General features: G+C 32.8%; 2 protein-coding genes across 2 annotated transcripts; both read right to left on the bottom strand.

Moving 5' to 3' along the window:
• Window positions 1–7762: 7762 nt before the first annotated feature.
• LOC139868273 (uncharacterized) lies at window positions 7763–12637 on the bottom strand. The gene is made up of 4 exons (XM_071856602.1): window positions 11878–12637; window positions 11205–11421; window positions 8657–10508; window positions 7763–8280 (listed from the first exon to the last, which is right to left on the bottom strand). The coding sequence occupies exons 1-3, from the start codon at window positions 12233–12235 to the stop codon at window positions 10436–10438; spliced, it is 648 nt and encodes a 215-aa protein (XP_071712703.1). The 5' UTR covers window positions 12236–12637; the 3' UTR covers window positions 7763–8280; window positions 8657–10435.
• Window positions 7819–8755, bottom strand: LOC139894571 (uncharacterized). Its single transcript, XM_071877929.1, has 2 exons — window positions 8657–8755; window positions 7819–8280 (listed from the first exon to the last, which is right to left on the bottom strand). Exons 1-2 carry the CDS (start codon window positions 8753–8755, stop codon window positions 7819–7821), a joined length of 561 nt encoding a protein of 186 aa, XP_071734030.1.
• Window positions 12638–19541: the final 6904 nt, after the last annotated feature.

Genomic DNA, 19541 nt, shown 5'->3' with positions numbered 1-19541 from the left:
GTGAAATGGTGTTACGAACAGGTTCGCCGGTAAGTGCTTCAGGTTCTTCGCCAAAAGGTGAATTCAGTTAGTGGATGGGATCGCCTTCTGTGCGTCTCCATTGATTAAGTCGACTATGAATCCATCAGATGAATTGGGGATGGATGCTTGGTTGATTCATTCTAGTGTCGTTGCTTCCGGAGCTTAAATGACTATCCATTCTGAATAACTGTCGGGATAAATATCGGAATAGCTGTCGAAATACGAGGGACTCGATCTAGTTGAGGGATTCATCTCGTACGATCAAATGAAGGTTTTTCGATAAGAAATAGATTATAGGATGTAGATTAGTATCCTGTAATACATAATTTACATATGCATATGTAATACTAAAATCTCATAAGTTACGGAAGAATCTACGGAAGCTGTCAGGTAAAGATAACAATAACAGATATGCTAAGATACGAATTAGCAGATGCGCTAAGATATGAATTAGTAGATACGCTAAGATATGAATTTTGTCTATACACTATTCATGCAGTCAATGCAATATGATGTGTCTAGACTAAGAATAATAAGCAGGTAATTTACTAAGGATGATAAACAAATGATTTCTGACAAAAATGATAAGCAAAACTTTTGACATGCAGTCACGGTCGAAGTCCAGACTCACTAATGCATCCTAACAACTTATTAGTTAGACACACTAATGCAGACCCGGTTCACTAAGACCACCGCTCTGATACCAACTGAAAGGACCCGTCCTAATCCATCCGGACGAAGTCCATATCGATTATAAACGATTCACAACAGTTGATTACATCGCGAGGTACTTGACCTCTATATGATACATTTTACAAACATTGCATTCGTTTTTGAAAAGACAATCTTTCATTACATCAAAAGTTGACGGCATGCATACCATTTCATAATACATCTAACTATAATTGACTTAATAATAATCTTGATGAACTCAACGACTCGAATGCAACGTCTTTTGAAATATGCCATGAATGACTCCAAGTAATGTCTCTAATATGAGCTAATGCACAGCGGAAGATTTCTTTCATACCTGAGAATAAACATGCTTTCAAGTGTCAACCAAAAGGTTGGTGAGTTCATTAGTTTAACATAAGTAATCATTTCATAATTTTAATAGACCACAAGATTTCATATTTCCATTTCTCATAAACATACGTCCCCTGCATAGAGACAAAAATATCATTCATATGGATTGAACACCTGGTAACCGACATTCACAATATGTATATAAGAATATCCCCATCATTCCGGGATCCTCCTTCGGACATGATATAAATTTCGAAGTACTAAAGCATCCGGTACTTTGGATGGGGTTTGTTAGGCCCAATAGATCTATCTTTAGAGTTCGCGTCAATTAGGGTGTCTGTTCCCTAATTCTTAGATTATCAGACTTAATAAAAAGGGGCATATTCGATTTCGATAATGCAACCATATAATGTAGTTTCAATCACTTGTGTCCATTTCGTAAAACATTTATAAAAAAACAGCGCATGCATTCTCAGTCCCAAAAATATATATTGCAAAAGCATTTAAAAAGGGATTAATGAAACTCACGCATATAAATATTGTAAAACAATTAATAAAGCATTTGCATGTATTCTCAGCCCAAAAACGTAATGAGTAAAAAGGGAACAAATGAACTCACCTAATGTATTTTGTAGTAAATATACATATAACGTCAATGGACAAATGTAGGGTTGGCCTCGGATTCACGAACCTATATCATTTGTATATTTATTTATATACATAATTGTAGTCGAACAATTTATATATAAATTTATTAGTTATATCCTTTTTATATTAATAATATATATATATATATATATCATTTATTTGTTAAAATAGTAATTATAATAATACTAATATAATATTGGTAGTGATAATAATGGTAATACTAGTATTAATAATAATGATAATAGTATTAATGATTCTATTAATAATTTTAATGATAGTTTTATTTATAAATCTTATAATAATGATAATAACAGTTTTTAAATGAAAAGTTCAGTGATAATAATGGCATTAATTATAAATAGATTAATCAATACTAATATTTATAATTGATATAGAAAATAATAATAACATTAATAATCATAATCATAATAATACTTAAATGATAAGATTATTAATAACATTAATAATACTAATAAAAATACTAATGATAATAACGTCTTTATTACTTGTAATATAAATGTGACATTAGTAATAACATTATTAATTATGCAAATCATATTTGTATCTGTAATAATAATAATAAATAAAAAGTGTATCATAATATTTATATTTGTAATAATAGTCTTAATAATTATAATATTAATAATAATATCAATAGTAATAATAATAATAACCATAATTGCAACTAAAATCAAAATAATAATAATATATACTACTTAAATTAGTGATTATGTTAATTACAATATCAACCACAATAATTAATAATAATAATAGTAATAGTAATAATAATAATAATAAATAAATAAATCAATAAATAAATACATGATAATAATATAATAATAATAATTAATAATTTACCTAATAAAAGAGGGGATTTGCATCTGATATCGTCTTAAACAGATCGAGAGAGAAAAACAAAATACGCAGGAAGTAAATCACGGTTCAGAGATTCTTCGATTCGTTAATCCAATAATCGATCAAGCAGCAATCATCACTGTTTATTAGATTATCGATTCATCGCTGTCAATCTTCAATATCATCGTTAATGGTTCTTCTTCACTGATCGATTAAATATTCGATTCAAATATTAATTCAGGTATATAATCGATTCATTGATATTCTTCTTAATTTCTTTAATCCGTCTAAAATTTCTGTATACATATTTGATAAAAACAATAGCAGTAATTAATAATTTTTTTTTTCTGGCGGTTTGATGATGGAAAAAAAATGATAAGGGTTAATGGTGTTCGACTGTTGAGTCAAACCGGAAACAGAGTAGCTGCAATTATCGAGCCCAAGTAGTTACAGTAGGTGTTTGTTTTCTATATTGAAACAGAATTGACAATAGTATTTACATAATTGAATGGGTTTGATTAATTGGACAGCAGCATATATCGGCTTTTGATTATTTCTTGATTATGGTGTTTTGTATTGAGTGTTGATCGAACAAGAATCATGAAGTAACAAAAGGAAATCATATTCACAAGGGTAATAGCAGTTACCTGATTAGGTGATGAATGAGTTATTCGAGCAGAAGTGAAAACAAAAGCAATAGTGACTGAACTGCAGCGGTTTGCAGTGTTGATAATAATCGAGTGGCAGCAGCTGTAGCTACTTCTGTTGGTGTGTAAAATAGAAGGAAACGAGCAGTAGGAAAATTAGAGCAGTAGCAATAGGAACAATGGGGTGTTTGTTTTGGTTGGTCTTGGTTAATTAATAGAACAGAAAACAGCTATCAGTAGCAGTAATTCGAGCAGGGTGGTGTCGGTTTGGGGTAGTTTAGTATGGTTGTAAACAGAAAAGGGTGAACACGTTGTTGTGGTTGGGGCTCGTTTGAAACAATAATAAAGTAGACACGGCGGTGATGGGTTCATGATGGTACCTGGGTTTTGTTTGAGCTCGGCATCAAAAGAAGCAGAACAGTATAATAGTTTGGTTGTAACAGTTTCGGATTGGTGATTTAGGTGGTGAAAAATGGCGAGGATTCTCGGTGTCCGATTGTTGGAGATGAAGATGATATGGTTGATCTTGAATGTGTGATTGTATATATGTGAAGAGAGTTTACATTAGATAGATGAGAGAAGAAGAAAGAATTTAATGTGTTGACAATCATAAAAAGAATTCAAAAGCATAAAAACAAAATGAGTTGTCTGGATGTCGATAGAAAAGAAAAAAAAGAATGCAAGTGGGGGTGGTGGGTTTGTTTGTTATAACATGTATATGTATATCTAATGTATATATAGAAAAGTGATATCATGAAATAAATAAAGATATATATATATAGATTCGGTGGATGATAACATACAAACACACAGAGTGACTCACTAATACTAATTATCAAACACAGTATAAATCTTGATCTCAATCTTTTAACATACAGTGATTGAATAATATTATTAATATTTAAATCCATTGCATCTATGACTGTAAGAAAAGTGTTTGTAACAATTCGTACTCTTTTCATTATTTTTATACTTTTTATAATTATTATTAATAATTAATTAAACAAACTAGTAACATTAACATTGATTAATTATAATTAATAATACTGTTTTGTAATAATAGGAATACAAATTTTATTAATGATATTAATAATAAATTGTATTATTTTCTAATAATAATAACCATAATGATATTAATAATACTAATATTGATTAAGATAATAATAATTATTATTATTCTTTAATAATAACTAAAATTGTAATCTTACTACTAATTTTGATATAAATAATGATAACAATAATACCAATAATAATGGTATAACAAATCAATTGTATTAAATTTCATAACTATGTATTATACATAATAATAATAACACTGATATTAATATTAATATTTAATATTTATTCTAATGATAGTAGTGAGGGTAATAGTGAATATATTAGTAGAGATGACAAATTAAATGCGTTAAATTTTTATATTTATATATTATCTATAATAATATAACTAATACTGCGTTTATTTATTAATATTAGTTATTAATAATAATAATGAAAGTATTAATAATATTACTATAACAACTTTATTCTAATTTGTTAATATATTATTAATTATGTAATATTTGATAATCATATATAATTAAATTTATTAAATATTTATTATTTATAGTTATCATATATACTTACATTTATAAATATGTATATATATTTAATTACATATTTATTTATAAATATATTGTTCGTGAATCGTCGAGAATAATTAAGGGTTAAATGATTTCATGAAATAGTTCAAAAATGTTTGAAACTTCGTATACAGACTTTGCTTATCATATTGAAATCATATAAAGATTAAGTTTAAATTTGGTCGGAAATTTTCGGGTCGTCACATCCCATCATCTGAAGTGCTTGCAATATTTCCTTAAGGATTTGAGTTATTTAAACTCCGACAATCCTTCTTCAGGTGACCTTTCTTGCCACAATTGTAGCATGTATAGGTCTTCTTCTTTTTAGACTTCGGTTTACCATGATTGTGACTCCCACTTGGGCCACGTTCCGTTGATCTCCCTCATGACACCAATAAGGCCTCCACTTGTCGTGAACCGGCCTGTTTCTCCTCCTTGTTATTGCGCCGATTTTCTTCTTCTAGAATAGCAGCCGCAACTTCATCATAGACTAGATACTCCGAGAGAACATTATTGGTTAAGTTAATAATGAGTTGATCATACGAATCAGGTAGACTCTGAAGCAAAAGTTCAGCACGTTCTTTTGGCTCTATATTGCAACTTAATGAAGCGAGTTGAGAAAATAGAGTATACAAAGAATTAATGTGCTCATTAACTGAAGTAGATTCATTCATGCGTAGCGCATAAAGTTTCCTCTTAAGGAATATCTTGTTGTGGAGTGATTTGGTCTCGTACAATTTTACGAGGTGATCCCAAATCTCTTTCGCCGTCTTCTTTTCTTCAATGCTAGACAAAACGCCATCTGCTAGTGCCAGATGAAGATTTGCGATAGCCTGGCCGTCCATTTCTTCCCATTTTTCATCTGTGACTTCAGCGGAACGTCCACTGATGGCCGCCAAACACTTATCCTTTCTCAGGATAGCTTTCATCTTTAGTTTCCATAACGAGAAGTTACTCCCGTTGAACTTTACAATTTCAAATTTCGTAGACATTGCTATAATTACAATCTTCTTTTCGACAATATTATTTTTCTTGAAATAACACCCAAGGACTTTTACCGAGTGAAAATAATCTTACTTATTTTCTGATGTGGACGATCCACTCTCGTGGCAACCACAGAGCATACGATAAGTAGATTAATACACACAAGATATTAGACCTTAGCTCTTGATACCACTTGTTGAGAAAAGCGACACCGAATTATAGCAAACCGCTAGTAATACTTGAAATAATGACAATAAAGGAACACCGAGATTTAACGTGGAAAACCCCAATAGGGTAAAAACCACGGGCAAGGAAAGAAACGTTTCACTAATATGAATAATAGGAATTACACTTCTCTCTAATTATAAGGATAAATACCAAGCTTTATATCTCTTATATTTAAGAGATTTATCATTTACTAACTCTCTCTATTAGACTACTAGAAACACAAGAATAAGAAAGAATGTGTTGGGATGAATAAGTATGCTTCCATGATGCCTTATTTATAGTAGTAAGGAATGTGGTAGGTGGTAAATAATCACAGACACTTTGGACTTTGGTTGGTGAATATTACCAAGTCAAATTTGGCTACACAAATTGTAGGCACCAAACAAAGTCATATTACCACAATATACATGTGGTATTTGACCAAATGAATCCACCAGCCAACTTTACTTCAACAATTTATGCTCTCGATTTCCATACCCCTCTTCGAAAAGTTTAGTCTAGTTGGAAGTCTATTTAACAAAATTCTCCAAAGAAGGATATTTACCTTTCGCGGGATGAAACTTGACCATCTAGTCATCTCTCCAGTCGAAGACAATGAAACATCATCTATGAATTGTCGTGTATTACTAACCGAGAATGACCCGTCACCCGATATCTCCCAAAACCATGAATCCTCATCAGTGGTAACCTAAATAGTACCAATATCCACCTCCAAGGATCTTACCAAATCATTGTTCTCTCACCGATGTCGTCTCTATTCCAGGACCAATTCCATCCATTGTTACTGATTCGATCCGCAAGCATACATATTGTATCGAACTAATTACACCAATTTATGTTTTAAAGTCCCGTCACCTCTCCAATTATCCTTCCAAAACCTTATCGACGAACCGTTTCCCACTTTCATCTGCAACACATTTACCGAAATAGTACCATCTCTTCTTAGTCTCCCAAATAATTTAACAATAGTACACCAGTTGCTTGACCCCCTAAGAATCGAACCATCTGTTGCGGCATTGCATGTATCGAACTAATTACGCCAACCTATGTTTGATGTATTTGTGTAATATATACTAAAAGTAGTCAACTCCCAATTCTGACACGACCGACTAGTCGTTACAAAGTTCCGACCGACTTGTCTCTGTCTCACGAATTTTCCAACCTTGTGAAACAGTAGATAACACTCAATATACGTATAAATATTTTATCATCCTACACATGTATAACACGGAACCATCATGCTTACAGAGTGACAATGCCATATATTACACACAACCATTGGTTATAGAAACATAACACCAATAAACAATAACCTCTAACTCTGTCTCTGTCTATTCAGGTGACAAAAAAGGGTAAAACCGACCCTCTGGCAGCCCGCGGCCCCACACCGACCGGTCCCATGACCTCCGATACATTTTGATATATGTTGCATGTCCCCCAACCACTAGGCTACCATCGTGGGGACTTCAGGTGACATAATGGGTTGGTCAGGTAAGGTTAGGTAATGGGTCAATTTTAATTTCGCGTCACAATGGATTCATGTCAAGATGGGCTATTTGAAAATCAGATCAAAACGAGTTTAGATAGCTGCAAGCAACAAAACTCATATATTACTATGATCCAACTATATGTGTTTAATAAGAAATATCATGAGCATTTATGCACTATTTATAAACAATTGAGTTGATTCATAATTAAATTCAAAATATCATTTTTCTCAAATTTCAATCTCATATCAAAACTTAATTATTAGTTTTCAGAAACAATCGACAAGCCGTCCTATGTTTCGACTATTTAATTTCCAACTGTCCAAAATACTTGCCTGAAATAGTCACCAAGATATTGAGCATTATAACTTCATCGTCAAGGATCATTTTTTGAGCCCGTAAAGACGCACATTTTCTCAACAAGCCCCGCATTGATGCACTAGCATCGGCATTTAAAGGTGTATCAATGGCTGCACAAAGAGCAAACAGCCACGCACAGTCAGCTCGAGATAGACAGCTCTTGGCTTCCATGGATGTTATACGTTTCCTCAGCATAGTGACTCGAGCTATAGGTTCGTTTTCCAAAATGGTCTGCAAACTAGGCCAGTCACAGATGGTCGTTACGTCTTCTGTTTGGTTGAAATCGAGATTATCTTGAATAGCAGTGGTGCCATCGTCCAACTGACAAAGCTTGAGATTTTCACGAATCGTACTCTCAATAATGCCAGAGAAAGAAGAAGCAGAAGTCTCGTCATGCAATAAGGCCTGAAGTTATTAAAGACGTGAAAAATAAACATATAAATCGAAGTTGCTCAAAGAAACAGTGACTAGATGTGGCAAAATGGGCGAGTTGGATAACGTGGTATAAATAGGCAAATTTTTGTTAGCTTCTGAATTTTTTAGAAATCCTTTACGAGCTGAATATATTATTAAAATTCAGAATTAAATTTTTCAAGAATAAATCAATTTAGAGAATCGTATGTTTTAAATTTAAGTTCGTATGAGCCTCGAGTTTTTTCCATTTTAGCCAAGTGTCTTACATTGACTAGTTTGAATAAAACACAACCCAAATCCTGTCATAACTAAGATCATTACAGTTTCCATTTTATATGCCTTAATTATAGGGAAAGAACGAACTTACGAGCCTTAGCTTTGAAAAGTCAGCAAGAAAAACATGTTCCCATTCTTTTGACGGCATCAAATGCTCAGGACATGCTGCGATATCCGGGATGTCGGGCATATAAACAGTTTGTTCTTTGTTTAAAACATTCTGTTAGAATGTAGGAATGCATTTATTATTGTTAGAAAGTAGTTGTTAGATAGTAGTTAATGCTAGGTGTTCTCGTGTATCTATATAATGAGCCTTGTAGTACATTACAAGATAAGCAAGTAATTCAAAATGTAGTCTTTTGAGTGTTTCGTATTTTATTTAGATATGTTCTTTTCTTCTTTATGTTTAATCTTCGATTTAGTTCATCTTAGTTAACATGGTATCAGAGCGTCCTGTGTGAGTACTTGAGAGCACCCTGTGAGTGCCTGAGAACAAGGGTTTGAGGATTGGTTCCCTGTGAGTACAATCCCTCATTACCACCGCTGCTGTCAGTTTAAATTCACCCCGGAGAGTGATTTTTGAATCTCACCACCTGCACCAATCGTCTTAGAAGGCCTTGAATTGCAGAATCTGAGATTTAATTGAATTTCCGACTACCGAAGCCACCCCAAGCGCCGTCGAGCTCCGCTACCAGCCGCCTACGCGGCGGCGCGTGGAGGTGCGTTACACCACCGTTGCCGTCGTTTATTTTTCGGTACACTCGTCTTGATTTTCTGACTAAACCCCGGTGAGTTTTGGTCCAGTTCGATACTTTCGACTTGTGTTTCTCAGATCTGAAATATTTGCTCTGCTACTGCTATAGTTTATTGTGTTTTATTTCTTTTGCTGCTGTAAGCTCATCATATTGAATACATATTGAACACATCAGAATATAAGAATACTTCAGTGTGTCTTTGGTTTATTTCTATGGGTTTCGGGCTTTTTTGGTTGCTGTTGGATTTGCTGAGTAGGTTCAATTGTGATGGAAGTTTGATAGTGTTTAGTTGCTGATCTACTATTTCTGGTTTGCTAAGGAACTTTGGTGTTGGCTATGAGATCAGAGGGTTAGTTATGTTAAAAAAAAAAAGGTTTACTTTCTGATTTTTCTCGGGTATGCTGAAACTACTTATGGAAGATGTTGACCCCTTTGTGTCGAGATTGCCCCTGGTGAGGCAAGGAAAGTTTGGCTATTTGATTGTCCCTAGTGTGACAAGTTAGATGCCCCTTGTGAGGCAAGTTCGGTTATTTGGATGCCCTTTGCGAGGTACGTTCAGTTATTTGGAAGCCTCTTGTGAGGCTAATTCCGTTGTTGAGTAGTCCCTGGTGAGACTAGTTTGGTTAGTTTGATAGCCCATTGTGAGGCTAATTTGTTTTTTGATCGTCCCCGGTGAGACGAGTTCGGAAGCCCCTAGTGAGGCAAATTTGGTTATTTGTTCATCCCTGGCGAGATGAGTTTTGTTGCTCCTGGTGAAGCAAGATTCGTTTTTTGGTCGTCCCTGGAGAGGCGAGTTTGGATGCTCCTGGTGAAGCAAGTTGAGTTCTTTCTTCGTCCCCGTTGAGACGAATTTGGCTGCTCATGACTTTCGGTTTGTGACAAGTTGGATCATTATCTATGCTCCAACTTGAGGGGGAATGTTAGAATGTAGGAATGCATTTATTATTGTTAGAAAGTAGTTGTTAGATAGTAGTTAATGCTAGGTGTTCTCTTGTATCTATATATTGTGCCTTGTAGTACATTACAAGATAAGGAAGTAATTCAAAATGTAGTCTTTTGAGTGTTTCGTATTTTATTTAGATATGTTCTTTTCTTCTTTATGTTTAATCTTCGATTTAGTTCATCTTAGTTAACACATTCTTTTCCACCTTTGCAACCTTAACCTTTGGTATATGCTCAGCCTCCCATCTATGCACACAAAAAAGGGAATATTAGTATGCGAGAATAACCTCTTATTTATTTTTTCACTAGAACGTTCTTACTTCATGGTATTCACATGCAGGTCAGCCCCTTATCCTAATCAAGATTGTAAAAGTCGCTAGTCAGTAGACTAGTCGATCGGGACCTTGTAGGGATTAATCGGCCAAGTCCAAAACTAGTTCAATGTTGACCAACTTTGACTTTAACTGTATTTGACCAACTTTCACAGACCTTGATCGTATAAATCCGACCTCGGCCGACTAAATTGGACTTTTGACAACTTTGACCGAATAAATCGACCAAGTCGGAGACTAGTCGGACTAATTCAATATCCCTGACTAGTCAGGGAAACTTATACACCATGATCCTAATGCAAAATTAAACAAATTGAATCATCTCTAGAGTCAAAATGAGTTCAGTCAAAGACGGAAGTTCTGTCCATAAACACTTTCTATCCACAATATTGAGATAATAATCTATATTTTATAATAATAAAACAATGGAGGTTGTATGCGTTGAATATACATATTAATGCGACTTTTGACAAGTTTAATATGTTGCATTATTAGTTAGAACTATCATTTGTCCCGTTTGAGATAAGACGTAGCCCAATCAACCCATTAGAGATGTAAAAAAGGCCACATGTTGAAAAAGTACAAATCAAAGAGGGATGAGGAACATTACCTGACTCGCCTAAGATATTCTAGTCCATCTTGTGGTGGGCCCGAGTCAAAATCAGGTTCTCCGGTGACATAAAACGCAGGTCTTTTTATGCTAACATAATCTGAATCGCTGTCGTCATCTTCATAATAATCATCCTCCACGTCCAAATTATTGCCAGATACCAGATCCATCTCGTTCACATTTTGCATTTCACTACCAAAGATGCCGGGCTCGTTACCTGAAACATATCAGCCTATTAGTTGAAAGAAGATTATACTAACTTCCAAATGGCATTTGCACTCCCAAAAGAACATACTCACAAAAAAAATAAACCTTTTCTTTAATAATACAAGTCCTATGTGGTTAGACCATCTCTGCATATTTTCAAACTCGAATTGGCTTAACAAAGAAGATAACAAATCTTTAATGTGTTCTATGGCCAACGATCATTTTACCTTTAAAAAACTTAGCTCAACGGGTAATCATATAGCAAGTGTACGTGTATATCAGCTATTATAAATAAACTGAATGACAATGAATTAGGCTTAATCATCAACAATGTAATCTGTTGATATTTTTAGATTTAAAATCAACACATATCAAAGAAACATACATCATTAACTGCATTTCAAGGCTATTTTGTTAGTATCTACCAGTAACAAACTAAAAGTTCATGAATATACGGTACACATACAATCATCAGCTGCACCCTTTTTGCTGGTGAATCGAGTCCGTGGATCAAAACTCACAATATTTCGATCCTCATCATGTTTAGTACCCACTAAATTATCATACTCCTTAGCCACACCAGATCCCAGCCCACAATAAACCTCATTCCATTTCATTTTTTGTTCTTCCACCCCAGCATACCTTAATCCCTCCAATTCTTCCTTAACATACATCACTCTTAGCCTATTACCTCTTTTATCACAATCACACACACTTTGTCTTTCAAAATCATTAATCACATTCTTTTTCAGCCTTTTCCCCCTTTTTCTAGGTCTTCTTGCCTTCTTTAAACCCCCATTTTGTTCATGCTTTCCCTCATCCATCACTTCAGTTTTTGATGAACTAAAGTCATTTTTGACATGGGTTTCATCAAATTGTGTTAAATTGCTAAAATTTGTGGCATGGGTACCTTGAATCTGTGATAAATTACTGATCTTTGAGACATGGGCGGCATCAATTTATGATAAATTACTAAAACATGTGACATGAGTATCATCATTTTGTGATAAATTATTGAAATTTGTGACCTGGGTGTCATTATTTTGATATACAGAATTTAGTAAATTGATCTCGTGAAGTTCTTGATTACCTTGTCTGACTTTGGGAATCAAACCCACCTGGGAATCGATGGTTTCTTGAATACTTTTGATGATGAAATTATCGGATGAAGTAAAAGCACCTTCTGCCATCTTACGCACTGGGTTTAAGGTTTTAGGTAACTTCAATATAAAACTACACTTCGGGGCTTACTTTAAAAAAATAAATAAATAAATCAAGTAATGCTCCGTAACTAATACAGTAATTATTGTCTCCATAACTTTTTTGAAGTGAGTAACTTTACACACTTACGCTTTTGTCTCATAAATTTACAGTTATATTTTTAGATAGTTGAATTTATATTATTATTTTAAATATAATTAACGGTAATATAGATAATTAGGTGTCCATGGATAAAAAAAATGATGTGTTAGAATCACCTCCTTTTTTTGAATGGAAAGAAAAAAAACAGACAGATTAACTAATAATAGTGATTCTCGAGTATTTATTTTAAGAGGAAAGGAAATGATAGTACATAATGTTTTTCTGCCCATATTTAAACGGTTGCGAAAGATAGTAAAACACTCTCATCTCCTTTCTTTTTCATTCCTTTCAGCTTGAAAAAAAAAAAACTCTATAATACAACGTTAGAGTAATAATTTCTTTCCAAGATCCTAATACATACGGAGTATTTATATTTGTAATATGTGCATAACTGCGTAATACTTTCAATTGTTATCTTATCTTATTTGTTTTTTACATTGATTAAAACTCTTTTGAAATATTGTTATTATAAATTAAAAAGTGTTCAAAAGATATAGCGAAACTATATATTGTTCTAAAACGTTTCCTCGCAACAATACACGCATTTTTCACTGCTACTAAACTATGTTTAAGTTACCAAGCGAATTACTACCCGCAGCAACACGCATGGACATTAGTTTACTCGTTAATAATAACGGACTTAACATGAGTGTAGGTCTATGTTACTTCTTTGGCTACAAATTTTTTTTTGTAAAATGAACATATTTAGCTCATAAAAAAACATAAAAAACTACAGCGAATTAGGAGGAATCATATTTTTTTAATTTCAATTTCACAAAAAAATTGCTATAGACACAAAATTTGATGAACCCGTTAACGTTAAATTTTTTGATACACACATAGCTACAATTGTTCATTTAAGTTATGATGATGACATTTTACTTGAGTAATGATATTCATGATCAAGTAAAAACGAGACCAAATGACACTTTGACCAGTTTATAAAATTTGACTCGTGCAACTTTTATGACTGACAAATGATCAGTTTCTTTCATTTATTCGTCCTTTCGTCATTGTCTATAACAGGTTTTCGGTACCAATAATATTGCCTTTACATACTATTTTTTAGAGCTGTCGTGCAAGGCACAGACTTTTAAAACTAGTTTTGTATAAACCTCATCATATACTAAGATTTATATAACAAATTACTTTAAGGGATTAAATGCATTGAAAATTATATATATATATATATATATATATATATATATATATATATATATATATATATATATATATATATATATATATATATATATATATATATATATATATAGTGGTAGGATCAAGAGGGAAGTAACCATTCGGGGGAAGCGGGGGAAGCAAAAATTTTTTTTTTTTTCGTTTTTTTGAAAAAACTTTGTTCACGAACATTATAGATGAGATGAAAATATGAACATTTAGTAGAGACACTTTGTGATAAATGTTTTTATTTTGGCGGAAAAACGCTCGAAGAAGTAATATATAACAATTATCGTGTTTTTCGAGCGTATTTTGAGGTTTTAGCTATTGGGGTTTAGATATTAGGGTTTAGATATTAGGGTTTATAGGGTTTAGATATTAGGGTTTAGAAATTTAGGGTTTAGGGTTTAGATTTAGGGTTTAGATTTAGGATTTAGATTGAGTTTTTAACAAGAACGGTTTAGAGTTTAGGGTTTAGGGTTTGGTGTTTTGGGTTTATGGAATAAACCCAAAACACCAAACCCTAAACCCTAAACCCTAAACTCTAAATCGGGCTAAATTTTACTTCACAAAACATGAAGAAAAAAACTTTCATATTCTTCACGAACAATATTATCTTGAATGTTATTTTTGTCGATCGTTTTCCAGCATTCATCACGAACAATAATAACATTCATCACGAAGTGTCTCTTCTAAATGTTCATATTTTCGTGTGATCTTGATGCCGGAAAAAAAAAATTCAAAAAAAATGAAAAAAAAAAATTTGCTTCCCCCCGATTGGTTACTTCCCCATTGATCCTGCCCATATATATATATATATATATATATATATATATATATATATATATATATATATATGTAACTTTTCACCATATGTTTAAAAGTTACTTTTATAAGTTTATTCTTACAGTATATCTTTTTCTTTTCTAAAACTTACTTTTCTAGGAAACTTTTTATATAGCAAAAAATTATGTATTATAAAATAAAGATAAAATTGTGCGAATGGCCCATTAACTTTGTAATAAAAAGCATAGTAAACCCTCATCTTTATTTTCGACCTAGATAACCCTGAACTATCAACATATAGCACTGATGGCCCAACCCCTAACCTCTGTTATCTTTTATTCCGTTAGGTTATGGTTTGTGCATCTCACGTGAGGGTAAAGTAGTCCACACACATTTTCCTTATTATTTACCTATAAAAAAATGTAACCCTATTGGCAGTTTGAAATTGTCTGTTATCCCCAAATTGCTAAACCCTAATTTTACACGAATCCTACAAATCGATTAAGGAGAAAATGAAATCTGATATGGTTCGTTATATAACAGATTCGTACTGCTGTGTTTACGTGTTCTTGGACAAGAAAAAATCTTGGGTTTAGGTTTTATGGATGTCCAATTGAGGTATTGTATTCTCCTAACGTCGTTATTTTTTCTTGTTTTATCAAGTAATTGTCATCACTGTATGAATGTTTGATGTTTCAGGGATCTCGTTGTAGGTTTGTTGGTCGGTATGATCCACTAATGTGTGAGCGTGCTACCATCATTATACCAGGACTGCTAGACGCAGAAAATTGGAGTGATGCAATTGTCAAATCTGCTCAAAATCAAGCTACCGTGTTGAAGATTTTATTGTTTCTTAGTTGGTTAGGGCTTACTTAGTATGTTGCTTATGTTTTGTAGATTAGAATGTTTAATCAATTTTAACTGTTTTATGTACTCGGTATTATGAATGAAGTTTAATTATAATCACTTTCTTATTAATGTTTGAATCAAATTTTTGTATCATTGATTTTGTGTATTATGTTTGTTAAGTTTTTTCAAGTTTAGATTTTAATGCAGTTTGTGTAATTTGTTTGGAGATTACATATTATGTTTGCAGTTTGGTTTTACAGCAAATGTTACTTGTCCAAAGTTTTGTGTCACAAGCTTTATGACTAGAAGTTATTTTACAGCAAATGTTTCGTGTATTTTTAGCTTTATTACCATATGTTTTACCATGGTGAACAATGATTTGAGCAAATGACCAAATAACATCTTTTTAAGCCATGTTACTTATAAAAAGCCATGTTTCGACCAAACGATATACTTTTAGAAAACAAGTCAAAACTGGTCAAAATTGGGTATTTGTCTTTTTGTGTATAATTTGTGTATCAGTTGACATTTTATCAAAACAAGTCAAAACTAGTCAACTGAGGTGTCAATATGGGTCTGTGTCTAAATGGAAAATTGGGTCCTTATTATAATGGGACTGTGTCATCATGAGTCATTTTGTGTATCAGTATGTGTATCATGCACTAAATTGGTCACTTGAAAAGATCATAATTAAATTTGACATTTTTTGTCAAAACAAGCTAATTTGATTCAAGTAGTACTAAATTGTGGTACATTTTGTCAAGTCACTTTAAATGTGTGTCAAAGCAAGTGGTACTAAATTGTGTGTCAAAGCAAATTGTGTGTCAAAGTATATCAGTTTATGTCCATATCAGTTTATTACCATACCAATAGTCAACAAAAGTCAACAAATCACCATAATTCACCATAGTCAAACATAGAACATGTTTGGTAATTAGGTAACTAGGTCAAAACAGCTGAAACATGGGTCATTAGGTCAAAACAGCCGGAACATGGGTCATGACTGTTTTGACACTTAGAAAAGCTCGAACATGGGTCATGACTGTTTTGACACTTAAAAATGCTGGAACATGGGTCATGACTGTTTTGACACTTAAAAAATCTGGAACATGGGTACTGTTTTGACCCAAAAGATCAAATGGGCACTGTTTTGACCCAAATGATAAAATGGGCACAATTTTGACCTAAATGACAAAGTTTAAGTGTTTTGACTTATTTTGACCTAGTTTGCAGGTCATGCCTGTTTTAGATGTTTCAACCCTTTTTTTTTCTTGAGAACACTGTTATGACATGGTAGTACTTTCACACATCACCAAATGACCTGTTTGACCTGGGTTTTTTTTTATAGAACACTGTCATGACCTGTTATGACCTGCAACACTGTCAAGCAAAGTCAACATAATACAAAATAACTTGTATTAAGCAGAATGCAAAATAACTTGTATACATTTTTTTTTTATTTATTTTTTTTTATAAAACACTGTTATGACCTGGTAGTACTTTCAATTTATACATTGTGACCTAATGACAAATTTTGACACTTAATCAATTGACTATAGTTTACACCAAAATGACTATTTTTGATCAAAATGACTAGGTTTTACATCAAAATGTAATGGCATTGATCAAAATGACTAGTTTTTACTAAATCATCTAGTTAACTCAATTTATATACCAAACGATCAAAGGACCAACAGAATACACTTTTGACCTTTAAATGTTGACCAGTTGACTTTTCCTGACTTTTTACACAATAATAGCTGTTGACCTATAAAATGTTGACCAGATGACATTTTTTGATTTTTACACAACAATAGGTGTAGACCTATAAAATGTAGACCAGCTGACTATTTTTGACTTTTTATATAATAATACCTGTTGACCTTTTTTTAAGTTGAACAATTGTCCTTTAAAATGCATGTTATGAACTGTTTTGACCTAGTATGACTAGATGATCAAATGGGCACTGCTTTGACCCAAATGATAAAATGAGTACAATTTTGACCCAAATGACAAAGTTTAAGTGTTTTGACCTCAATTAGTGGTACTGAATCGAAATACAAAATAACTTGTATTAAGCAGAAGATCAAGCAAAATCAACATAATAACCAAAATCCATAAATGCATTAAACATAACTTGATCAAAACATAGTCTTAACTGTTAAACTGAAACAAAATACATGTTCAAAAGACAACTTCCACAAAATAAAAAGGCAAGTTCAACAATAGTTGCTGAAATTAATACATGTTCAAAAGACAACACATGTGAAAAAACATAGTCTTAACTGTTCAGAAGACAACACATGAAACAAAATAAATAAACAAAATAAATAAACATAACATACCATACAATTCAATCAATTTATCGATCCCACAATCGTTTCTGATCGAATAGAATGAATCAATCGGCATCTTAGTTGTGTTTAACCGTAATTTTTTTTTTGGTTTTTTTGTTACAGTCGATTGTAGAGGCATGTAGGGTTTACATATGAGACTATCTATCCACGTAAAAGATTTATTGAAATATACACATAAACATGGACAGCAATACTGTGTGGACTTAATTACCCTCAGATGCTGAGCACGTGACAAAATCTTAACGCCAGATATTTAACGGGAGTTAGGGATAAGGTCGTCTGTGCCATTGTTCGATAGTTGAGGGTCATCTACGTCAGAAAAAAAGATAAAGGTTTATCATGCTTTTTGTTACAAAGTTCACGGGCCATCCACGCAATTTTGTCTAAAATAAATATATTTTAACACTTTAATAATCACATTTGACAAATACATTGCTATTCCCGGGATTGCTAACAAATGGAAGGAGATAGTTCAGAAGTTGATTCCGATGGCAAAGAGGAGAGTTGCTCGTGTGATCGTTCTAAATATTCTTTTTGCATCGGTTTACTACATTTGACAAGAGCGTAGTGCAACTATTTAAAAGGGAAGCTAGAGATCCTCATTAGGTTTTTAAAGTCATTTATGGCACCGTGAGATTAAAGCTGATGTTAGTAAAGTTCAAATAGTTTCAACATGTGCGCATTTTGAAGATGGCTTGGCATATTTAATGTTTGCATGTTGCAGTTTGTTTTATTTTGGTCGCTTGCTGCTACTTTTGTAACTGTTGGTTGTTGCGTGTCTTTGAGTTTATTAGCTTATTGAAATTTTTGTAATTGTGATATTTAATAATATTTACTTGTTGAATACCTTTTACTCAAAAAATAATCACATTTGACAAACACATCCTTCACATCTTGTTCAATTGATTAAACAATAAATAAAAAAGCGGTAAGTAACTTTAAAAATCATCAAATTATATAACTGTTCACCCATAACCACTGATTGCTTTTTCAGGGATTGTTGCAAGTAGTGGATAGACTCTACCCATGTGCCGAACATAGATATTGTGTAAAGCATCTACATGGTAACATGAAATCTAAATGGAGTGGAGATGCATACAAGAATCACCTTGGGAAATGTGCTACATGCACCACTGTGCCTGAATTTGAAAAAAAAAAATGTTAGCATTGAAGGGTTTTAATGAAGCATGCTGGGTTTGGTTGAGTAAGATTCCACCTCAACATTGGTCAAAAAGCCACTTTACGGGTATGATTAATCTTTACTTTAATAATTTTTTTTATTAAGTAAACACTTGTAATCACATATTGTTCATTATGGGGTCCATTAACTTCCCATTTAGTGAATAAAGTGTGTGCTTGTCGAAGATGGGAGCTCATGTGTATTCCTTGTAAACATGTAGTGATTGTACTTTGGAATATGTCTAGGTTGAATGATGAGAATGTTGGTACGCTTGAGTCTTGGGTGCATCCAATACACTAGTTGGCTACTTGGAAGAAGACTTACAACTACAAAATTAATCCTGTCAATAGAAGAGATTTGTGGCCTAAAAGCGATGTACTAACCAAGTTGTTACCACCAATAAAAACAACTAGAGCT

The sequence above is a fragment of the Rutidosis leptorrhynchoides genome, chromosome 1 (assembly GCF_046630445.1).
Source record: "Rutidosis leptorrhynchoides isolate AG116_Rl617_1_P2 chromosome 1, CSIRO_AGI_Rlap_v1, whole genome shotgun sequence".
Classification (NCBI taxonomy): Eukaryota; Viridiplantae; Streptophyta; class Magnoliopsida; order Asterales; family Asteraceae; genus Rutidosis; species Rutidosis leptorrhynchoides.
Note: the sequence above shows the minus strand (reverse complement) of the source record. Positions and strands in the feature narration are given on the sequence as shown.

Excerpts from the sequence above, each read along its gene's own strand:
- LOC139894571 (XM_071877929.1), bottom strand. The coding sequence starts at position 8,755 with ATGCCCGACATCCCGGATATCGCAGCATGTCCTGAGCATTTGATGCCG. Across the intron at positions 8,281-8,656 it reads ACTTTTCAAAGCTAAGGCTC|GCCTTATTGCATGACGAGAC; the intron begins GTAAGTTCGTTC and ends TAATAACTTCAG.
- LOC139868273 (XM_071856602.1), bottom strand. The coding sequence starts at position 12,235 with ATGGATGAGGGAAAGCATGAACAAAATGGGGGTTTAAAGAAGGCAAGA. Across the intron at positions 11,422-11,877 it reads AAAGGGTGCAGCTGATGATT|GTAACGAGCCCGGCATCTTT; the intron begins GTATGTGTACCG and ends GATATGTTTCAG. Across the intron at positions 10,509-11,204 it reads GAATATCTTAGGCGAGTCAG|ATGGGAGGCTGAGCATATAC; the intron begins GTAATGTTCCTC and ends TTGTGTGCATAG.